Genomic DNA, 10,942 nt, shown 5'->3' with positions numbered 1-10,942 from the left:
GATGGGTAGAGCTGGACAGGAAGTGAGCTTCTTGGCCACAGACTTTGGGTGCCACTAGAAACAGTCCTATATCAGGAATTTCTTATGGGAACTTTTGAAGATGACTTTTAGATGGCATTCAAGTTTTCTTTTTAAAAGCTCATGCTTTGCCCACTGTCATACAAGATTACCAGACTGGAAAAAAGGAAAGTAAGAAAACGTCCTTTCCCGTTGTGCCAAAGGGAGTCCTGCCTGCCCAGAACAGGAATATTGGAAGTGCTGCTCCCACCGCTGCCTACATCTTTTCCATCTATGACCTGCTGTTAGGAGAGGGCAAATCTATGTTCTGACATAGCCTACGAGGGTTGTTGGGGAATATGCTTTTGGAAAAGGTCAAATACCAGAAGAGAATGCTGTCCAATTCACGGAATATCACTTAATTGGTGCGCTTCTTGGATGACCCCCAGAAAACCTAAGCTTATTGTGGGTAGCCTCCTGAAAACAGGTTGCAGTGGCTTTGATCCACTGAGACCAGTCCAAATAGAAAAACAAGTAGTTTGATTTTGTACAGCAAGCCCTACTGTTATTGGAGCTGTAGACTGTGGGAGTGACAGTCTACACATCTGAGCACATCTGAGCACCTGAGAGGCAGTCTGCAGCAGTCAGATATCTGCTTCCCACCCAGTCCTACATTCCTTCATAAATGCCCTGGAGCCTAGGCGTTCCTGCACTCTAAAAATAATGATGATACAAGCTTCTTTCCGATTGCTGCTTTTTGAAGTAACTGATATTTTTACCTAACATTTGAGCTGTTTTCGTCCATGTTTGTTATATTTTTGCTGTTAAACATTGACATTTTTACTCTGTGAAAACATTTACTTTTTTTTATTTCTTTAGTTGTACTACTGTTTTTCACGTTTTACACACAGCACCTTTTGCATTACCTCTGAGGATCCACTTGATGCTCAGACCAAGCTAGAAAAAGGTGAGTTAAGATTTTATTGCTGGAATGTGTGTATCTCTGAGGAATTCTCTAGCTCAGTGGTTCCTAACCTGTGGTTCGTGGACCCCTGGGAGTCCACTGAGCCTCCTGATGGGGTCCGTGACTGCTTAGAAAATGAAATAATATTAACAGATTAGGTCCCCACATTTCAGTAAAAACTCAGTGGGGGGGTCCCCGGATTCCAATAAAGATTCAGTGGGGGTCACGGTGCTACAGTAATGATAAAGTAGGGTTTCACAGAAGTCAAAAGGTTGGGAACCACTGGTCTAGCTAGACAGTGCAAGATCTCAGCCATAGCTAATATGACAACTGTGGCCTCTATCCCTCTGTCCCAGCCCGTCAGCAGACATCCTATAGAGGTGTCTGACTGACTAATGCCTTCTTCAGGTGGCTTCAATTCTTTCTGATTGAACTACAGACTTTGGGCCTTAATTGAAGATAGGCGGACTGGATACTCCATCACACATGTGACGCATATCCTGTCTGCTGTATTACAAGTGCATTGTAGCCTACGGCAGTTGTAATAAAGCGGGCTTTATTTCCGCCATGGTTTGACGGAATAGCCTATTGCCATGCTCTAAATAAAGCCTTTTGTCTCTAATGCATAGATATTGTCTGTGCAACAATCTACGATTTTTAAAATACTTTTGAATTACTTAATTGATATTTTCTTTCCCTTGATGGGTGATAGTTTCTTATTTAAGGTAGGTCTATATTTTCTTTCTAAAAGTGGGTCAATATAATTAGCATAACAGTTCAAACACAGGTATAAGTAGTTCAGGCGCCATATATGAAATTGCAGCAACAACGTATGATTGTGTGTTACAGATCTCAGCTCACGTACGGCCAACATCAAAGGTGAATATATTATGAGTACACTTTATAACACCACCTAGCACACGAGGGCAGCACATTCTATGTGCTTGGTAGGTGAAAGAAACAAAATAACAAAAAAGAGCAAATTGTACACTGTGATAAAAAAACAACAATCAAACATTTTGTTAACTAATATGAAAGTCCCTAAAAACCCAAAAGTGTAAGAAGCTGGGTTGAGGTATGCTGTGGTTTATACCAGAAGTCTGAGTGTTAAGGAGGAGAAGAGGACGTCTGGATGTCATATAACCAGCCCGGAAAGGAAACCATCTCACTGGTCTCTCGGCATCACAATATATCGGGTTCTCTGCAGCAAAGCAGCGCAGAAGGCAACCCCCAGAGGGAGTTCATTAAACAGGAATTCCTGAAACAGAACCCAGAGGAACAATCCGAAGGTTTATTTCCTCGACCCTGCAATTCTGCAAAGGGCATGAATCTCAAATGGCCTTGGGGTTTTTTTGGGAAAAGGACATATCCCTTGAATGATGTTCTAGATTTCCTGATTAGTGAGTCATAACCACTGAAATCCAGAGAATGGTAAATTATCTACCTTGCTCATAAACCACAGTGTTCAGAGACTAAAATAAATAGGAACTGCAGCAAACCTCATGATATTTACTGTTCAAGTGTATCCAAGGGACTCTTCAGCAACTAACAAGCAAGATACTGCAGCAGCAGCACACACACACCTGGCCTTGAAGCTACGCTTTACCACCAGCCTCCACGGAGGAGAATTTTATTCCAAATTACACTCCATGTCAAAGAAAGGGACCCACCCGTGGCTACCTAGTGGAAGCTGCCGGGACAGCATGCGCGACCCACTACTCCAGGATTCAATTCCCCGGCCAATTTACAGGATCCCCTGCATATTCTCCCCACCCTCCCCCGGAGCATAGCAACTAGCACAATTATGCAGACAGCTTCAACATACAACACTGCAAACTGAACTCAAATGAACTGTGCCAAGAAGGTGTGTGTCAACCACGCTCGCAGCTTCGGCGCGCTTACCTTTGTCCACTATTGAGAGTCCACAGCAATTTTAAAACAAAACAACACGAGATTAACGGAATCGTCATTGGTTTGAGGAAAAACATAACAAATGAACTTTGCTATTCTGTAGCCGGAAGGGATGCGCAGAACATATTCTGGTTGCTCTCTTGGTAGAGCAGAACATGCACATTTTTTAAAAAAAATAAGGGAGGTCATGCAAGCCATGCACATGCCATCGTTGTCTTGGGATGCAGCTTCCCCCCCTTGCCTCAAATGGGACAGGGTGCAGCCCAAAGTTAAACAAAAGTTATGTTTGCGATATCTATATTAGCTGAGCATGCTGGGTAATAATTGACTTCTTACCAAGCTCTTCAAGTTCTGAGGTCATTGACTTAGACCTTAAGGAAAGTGCTGTTGTTGGCGCCCGCTTCGGAGGTGGAGGGGCTTTGCGTTAAATAGAAGGACATATAAATGCAGGTCAGTATACATTGTCACAGAGCTGACTGTGAACATGTGAAATCATACGATGCAGCCATATGTCATTATATGTATCTTCTCAGGAACATCATTGTGCAACCCATAAATGCCCAAATCAAAAATGGACATCATGCTTTGTAAACACTCATACCTTTTATCACTGTACCCCACCAATGTTCCTCACCAGCTAATTTTGTGCTTTACATATACCCGTACTTTGATACATACTTTGTTGAAAGGTATATACCTACTTGACATGTCAGGACTTTTCTCAAAACTCCTCTAGCTAGAATATCTTTTTGGTGCTTATTCATTTGCAATCCACACACAGTAAGCACCAGCAATGACTGAACTGATGTACAAGAATGAAGGGTGAACTGGAAATTGTGAAAGGAGAATTGGGGTTTGCTAGTCAAACAAATAAACTTATGGTATGCAAAGCTTATACATTTCTAGATACACTGCCTAAGTGGTCTCATGGTGGTCTTATGGTGACAGAACAGATTCAGAACGTGAAGAATGGGCCAGCATTAGTAAGAGGGTATTCAGTCCAGGGAGATCCACAGGACTGGTGCACAGAGGACAAACAGAGCTGAGCCACCTAAACACAGAATGAGTGGCAACTAAAAGGACATCTTCATTGGAAATGGGCAGGTTTTAGATGCTGACCAAATAAAGACACCCACAACTTTAGTGCTGAAGAGTGGGAGAGTATGCTGGCATAATGTCTGGTGGACTACAGAGAGTAACTTCAAATGTGTTCTACTGAAAATTTGTGGACAATGGGACACTCATAAAGAATAACTGGCATAGTACCACCATTTGATCTAGCAAAAACACTTTTGAAATTTCAATACACTAACGTTTTGAGAAGGTAATACAGAGTGCCTGAAATTCAGTTTTTCCGTAGTCCGACTTTCAGGAGGCAAATCATGCCACAATAATCCTCCAATTTAAGAAGGGGAATTTTGATGGACTGCAGGCCTGTGTTATCCGTTTATACAGGGGCCTGCAGAAGATCTAGCAGATTAGAAAAGTATTCCTAAATCTTGCCAGTGGAAGCCAGATTTCAGTCCTCCCCCTCATATTCCTCCATATACCTGACCACAGAGCCCCACTTCATTGAAGTTTATAGCACCTGGATTCCTCTCCACCTGTGAGAGGGAACTTGGAACGTCCTATGTGATCTCCCTTGAAACATGTCCAGCATTTCAGGCACCACAACTTTCGCTCAAAGATCTAAAGACTTAAATTCTTCCCCTTGGCCAGGTGAACTATGTATCCCCTTTGATTGGCTGAACCCTTTGGTTTGCACCCCCAAGCTTGTGCAGATGGCAAGTAACCTGAGTCTCTTTTCAACAGCAGACTTTCTTTTGCTCCACATATGGTCGCAAGAATTGTACCTGGTTCTCCCCCTTCGCCAAAACCACCCTCTTCCTGATTTTAGGAATGCACTCTTGGATTATACCAATATTCCAGCAAGATATGTCAAGCTTCTGAAAGTCAAGAAACCTGCAGCAGGTTCCTATTAGGCACTCAATGTCAGAGAACACGTAACAAGCATGTTAAAGCCCTTAGCGGATATTTCCAGCTCAAAATATTGGACTATTTCCAGTAGGAAGTCAATTAGAAACAACTACATACCAAGTTATCGTCTAAGAAATCTACCTACACATCTACTGCTCTACTTACATCTTCCCTACATTTTATTCCTGAGCCACAGTTTACATATCTGGCCTCCTGATTGCATATTTATGTCTCTAGATGCATAGCCACCATAGCACTTGCATGCGTACCATTCAGCTCTTACAGACAGATGCACGAAACGCACATGCACAAGACTCCCCGCTATACCCCAGCCTCTTACTATGGCCCCTCCTAACTATTATAAACCTGAAGACACATCAACACACACCTGCCACTTTACTAACATTGTTACTGTTCTTTTTAACATATATACATCTGTTCAAACATATCTAAATATGCTAACAAAGCAACATATCTGTGGAACAAGGATATGGCCTAATTTAATATCTATCACTTTCTACCACTTTCAGCTCTGCCTAATTAACTACTTTTCTATGCTTATTCATAGCTCTACTTCCGTAGCAGACTCTTTCCATACATAGCAACATTTATGCTATCTAACATATCAGCGAATCTGCCTCCTAAAGATACCTCTCTGCTGTCACCTGTACCTCTCTACCTACCTACATCCCATGTATATTAGTTGCCATTAGATAGCTGCCTTTATATCATAAGATCTCCAAATATACATTATGCACATTGATAGCTCTGCCTACCTTTTTACATACATTCATACAAACTGGCCTAAATACTGACATCAGCATGAATGCATATCTATCTATCTATCTATCTATCTATCTATCTATCTATCTATCTATCTATCTATCTATCTATCTATCTATCTATCTATCTCTATCATTCAATGCTGTTTTGACCTTTGTAGTAAACTGTTACATTGCCTCTTGTACATACCTCTCCAATTTACCGTTGCATGTCACCACCTGCGCAGTAATCTCAGGGCCTGCCCCACCAAGGCTGCCAAACATGGTTCCCAAAGGGCTAGCTGTCCAATGGGGACAGCTTCCTCTTTGCAAATTCCTTCACAACCTCCTTTGAGGAGTCAGTAACATTTCATAGGTTTGCAACCGCAATAGCAGTCGCAAACCATTGATACATCTCATTGCGATTTACAACCATTTGAGAAATTCGTAAAGGCCTTTCTGAATCACAAAAGAAATTCAATACAATTGGAAGTGTCATTATTGTGGTACAAACCTGTGATTTTGGGACTCTGAAAAACAAAGTGTTTGTGGCTGCTAAATGCTTAAATCCCTCTGGACCTCCATTCTGCACAGTTATGAATGGGTCAATAATTGTTAGTCAAGAGGATGCTACACTTCACATTCAAGGACTGATTTGATGGCAAGAAGACATGAGTCTTAATAGGCTCATTCTTACAATGGTAGGAGTTTGGAGGACCCAACAATTTTCTATATATATATTATTGCAAGTATAAGATAGAAACCAGCATTTTACTAGGGCGTTAATATCCGCATCATTACTGACATTGCAGTGTATGAATGTGTATATATGTTAATAATTACAAAACACCTCACAGTTGTCAAGAATGTGGGAAGAAGATTAGTCCTGTGGAATTCTACATGTGTGTGTATGGACCTGCAAGCCGAGATTTACTTTATTTGGGGAACACCTGTTTGATTCTAAGAGATGGTCCCCGGGAGTTATTGAGGGGGGGACTGGGGGGGGCTTAGGAAAATTTGATCTCAAACAGGAAGTTACCCTGGTCATGCCTTTCAAAAGGGCTTTTTAGCTAAGGTAATGCCACTTCTGACCTATGGAGAAAAACTTTTTCTTTATGTTCATAGTCATAATAACATTAAGATAACTACCTTCACATAGTCCTGAACTATAAGGCAGGTGAACTTCGCTGTAGCTGAGTCTTAGCTACTAACTTGTGGGTGATTTGGGGGCCTGGTGAGCACTAGGGCAGGGAAGGAAGGATGTGTCGGCTCTTTGAGGTTGAATCACATCACTAAATAGTAACGTGTTCCGGGTACTGCTGAGACCTATAATTGATCTTTTGTCACCTATTTTGAGGGATCATAGTCTTTCCTCCAGAACATGCTGAATGTGACAAAGTAATTGCGTTTCAGACAAACACTGAACAATTATGCAAATCTGCTGATGTAGGAGGCAGCTCGGATAAGGAATAAACTGTTAATTTGCTGCAGAAAATGTGTATTTTACATATATTATGCATGAATGTTAATGGTGAGCTTGTTGGTGTTTAGATGGTTTATATAAACTGGCAGATAACCATTATTGAAAAAAGCACTGCAAATCCAGAGGGCGAGTGTCCCTGGCACGTTCTTGCATCGCTCAGGGCGCCGTGGAACCAGGAAGTTAGGGCAAGCATTGGTGCCAGGCAGTGCTTTAAATGGAAAAATAGAAGTGTTTCTGAGAAGTGCCGGTACTCTCCAATTAAAAGTATTACGTTTTTCTTGAGATGTGCCGGTACTCTCCCTCTCAAAATAAAAAAGTGCCGGTACTCAGTACCGGAGAGTACCGGCCCATTTAAAGCACTGGTGCCAGGCAAAGATGATCTTATAAGATGCTCGAACATGTGATGTGTGCCCTTCCTTTGTACTGAGTATGCCACACTTATGGTCGATGCATGGCAGTGTTAGCTTTTTACCTTTCAATGCAATAATGATTATTTAAGTACCAGGCGGTTGTCCAACAGAATGAATGAGTTCTGAGGGTGATCATATGAAACATGTGCACCTAAACAGAGTTTAAAGGGCCGCGAGGCATTGTTGCTCGGATGACCCATTAAAAAACACAAGATGCTACCGCTGATCATTAGACACCCCAGGTGCCAACCCTCGGTGGGTGGTCAGGGATGTGAGGAGTGCGGAGGAGCAGATGGAGGAGTGAGGTGTGAAAATACAAAGAATGGAGCTGCAGCCTCCTTCCCAAACGACAACCTTGAGAAATGCAGCAACTGCATGCAGCTCTTTAAACAGCACTAATTCCCACTGCAGCATCAGTCCACATCTGCTCTCTCCTATCATCACTGGCTGCGGCCTGGCCTTTGAACTCTAGGGCGCGGATTGCGTTAAACAAATAGCGCTCAAATAGGTACGTTGCTGATTAGTTTTTTCCAAGTGCCCCTCAATGATTTATCGCTCGTTTATGATATTTTTGTATCTGTACTTCCTTGCGTTTTGGGCATTTCTAATGCCGCTCCCTTTCTTCTGATGTACAAATTGTGATTATAAATTACATTCCCACAATTTGGGGAAAAAAAGGTTACAAAAAAGTAGAAAGCAAAGCAAAACAAAAAGAGAGAGGCCCGGGAGAGCGAATCAGGAGACACAGTGAGAGAGTATGAGAGATAGAGAGGGAGAAGAGGAAAGCAAAAGGCAGATGGGGAGATAGAGAAGGAGAGAGTGACAGAATGAGAGAGTGAGACAGGGAGAGAGAGAAAGAGTGACGTAGGCAGAGAGTGCATACATTTATGAGAAGTTGAGTCTCTTCCCACTACCTTTAGCTGCTTTCACCCCACCCCACCTGTCTGCTCCCCTCATCCCTCTAGGTCTCCAGCTTTCTGTTATCTATTTCATTGTCAACGTCCAATCTTGCGGAAAACTTTTATGTCTCTGTATTTTATCTTTTATGCTTCGTGGTTTTCTAGTTATTGAAAATATAATTACTATAGATTTTTTACAGATCTTTTGACACGGATTCCCTCATTCTCACCTTTGTATTTGCCTGCTTTACTGTTTGTTTGTGACAGCACTAGAGTTTGTCTCCTACTCAGTCACTCTTGGATGCACCTATTTGTCGTCTTTTTAGTTCTCATTTTTCTGGTCCGATCTCTATCTCTCGCAAGCTTTGCTATTCTTCTAGCCTATTTAATATCGGTTTCTGTGAGTAGTGTGCTTCCCCATCTCTTCCTATTCAATTATTCTAAAACTATCTTCTTCTTCTGTCTGCGGTGTCTCCAAGTTCTTTCTCACCCTCACCCCATCCACTCCAGGTGCTTCATTTTCTTTCCCACGGGACAACTTTAATCTTCCAACATGATGATGCTTAAAACATTTTGCCTTGTAGTTATACTTACTATTTACCTTTATAAGGTCACTGCTTCCTTCTCTATTGATACATAAATGATATCTTCAAATTTGTATCATTTATAAATTATTGTGCAATACTCAGGCAAAAGATTTAGGATTTTTTGCGATTCGACCCTGAACACACAAATAGTTATAGTCCATCGCAAGCAACATACTTGGCATAAAAGTATCGCCTGGCTACCAAATATAGGGCCTGATTAACAAAGGTAAACTTAGGACAAAAGTCTAAATTTAGACCAAAAGTCGAATTACTACGAGTAAAGTTAGACTTTTGGTCTAAGTTGAGACTTTTGGTCTAAACTGAGACCAAAAGTCTAAAGTTAGACCAAAAGTCTAACTTTACTATGAGTAAACTTAGACTTTTAGTCTAAACTTAGACTTTTGGTCTAAGTTTACCTTTGTGAATCAGGCCCATCACACTTATGATTGGACTTGCGTGCAATGAAGTTGGCTTAGACCATAGTCCGCATGACAAATCACTAACAATGTTTGCAGCATTAGGTCAACATACCTTTCTTTCTGGCCGTGTCGTCAGGATCGAGATTCCTGGTGACGGTGACCACCTTGATCACCAGGTGGTTCCCACCCTGCCGGATCATGTTCACCACCTGCCTGTGGCCCACCTTCACCACATTCTCATTGTTCACCTATGGAGAAAAGATGAGAGTGGATCACATGGAACCGCCAATGAGCATCTGATTTTCACAGTTGTCAATCGTACTGTTCCTGCTCTATGAGTATTTTACAATTACATGCTGGAATGAAAATGGTAAGAACAGATATTGGTTAAAAGCAAATATGTATGCAAATAATTTCACTTGAAAGTGATTAACACTTGTGCCTATCACATAAGGGATATTCTGCTTTATGCTAGCAGGACAAGATCCATGACAGTTTTTTAGGATATCCACATAGACTAAATTCATATTCAAGCAATCTAAATGTGAATTGTACATATTAGCAAATATCCTGAAACTCTCGTTTAGATTACACCTTTGCGCACCAATTTGGACACCTCTCTTCTGAAGCCAATGGCAAAATACTTCCAGTTTATCATAACAACGGAAATAAGGGTGTGTATCTTTCTAACAGGATGTGACTAGATATGAAATCATACAAGGATTACGAATTAGCAAGATAACCAATCAAGTACTTCTGTGTTCACAGGCCCGGAAAGTGGAAACATATCAGCAAGTTCACTTTGTGTTATCATCACTTTTGCATCACTTTAATACTCCAGATAGCAGGGGCAGCCCTTCCTCTATGGCAGAGGAGCATCGCCCCACTGCTAAAAAGCAGCAGAAAAATAAAATGATTAAAAAAAATTATCATTTTATTTTTCTACTGAGTCTAGGGTGTGGCGGGGCTAGCAACCTCTGCGTCATCAGGGAGGAGGAGTAGTGATGCACTCTAAGTCCGCATGTCAGTTTGGCCGGCCGTCTAAGGCCAGACAAACTGAAATGAGCACTTAGAACTCTCCACCCAAGCTGCTCCTACTCCCTGCCTGAGTGGCATTTCAACCCACTCAGGCCAATCCCGGCCTGTGTAACAGCATGAGAGAAGCATCTGGATTGGGTGGGGAGAACAGTAAGCAACTACAGCGGCAGCAGGAGCGGCGGAGAGGAGGGGAGGCAGCAGGCAAGAGTATTTATTTTTTATTATTGCCCCCACCGTGTGCTGCCCCGCTCCACGTGGTGCCCCACCAGCCCTTCCTGGCAGCAGTCGCCCCTGCTAGATGGATTGCACCTTTACCCAGCCCGGTGTGATATTTGTCAACCCTTGCCAGGGTTTTGTATGATGAGTTCTCATCTCGCCTCCCATATTTTCCTAGATGTATATGTCAGCTCCTCTCGGATCAGCATTCAAAAGTTTCCTGCAAAGGTGAGGGTGAGAAAAGGCTGGTGCAAGACAACCTACCATGGAAATAGGTTTT

At 42.1% G+C, this 10,942-nt stretch overlaps 1 protein-coding gene across 2 annotated transcripts in view; it reads right to left on the bottom strand.

Annotated features, from left to right (window-relative positions):
* SHANK2 (SH3 and multiple ankyrin repeat domains 2) overlaps nt 1–10,942 on the bottom strand; it is a 2,270,638-nt gene that overhangs the window by 165,663 nt on the left and 2,094,033 nt on the right. For both annotated transcript variants that reach the window (XM_069221873.1, XM_069221874.1), the window contains 2 exons: nt 9,521–9,656; nt 3,209–3,289 (listed from right to left, as the gene is read on the bottom strand). In XM_069221873.1, the coding sequence (XP_069077974.1) occupies nt 3,209–3,289; nt 9,521–9,656 (217 nt within the window). The remainder of the gene's footprint in view (nt 1–3,208; nt 3,290–9,520; nt 9,657–10,942) is intronic.

The sequence above is a fragment of the Pleurodeles waltl genome, chromosome 3_1, assembly GCF_031143425.1.
Source record: "Pleurodeles waltl isolate 20211129_DDA chromosome 3_1, aPleWal1.hap1.20221129, whole genome shotgun sequence".
Classification (NCBI taxonomy): domain Eukaryota; kingdom Metazoa; phylum Chordata; class Amphibia; order Caudata; family Salamandridae; genus Pleurodeles; species Pleurodeles waltl.
Note: the sequence above shows the minus strand (reverse complement) of the source record. Positions and strands in the feature narration are given on the sequence as shown.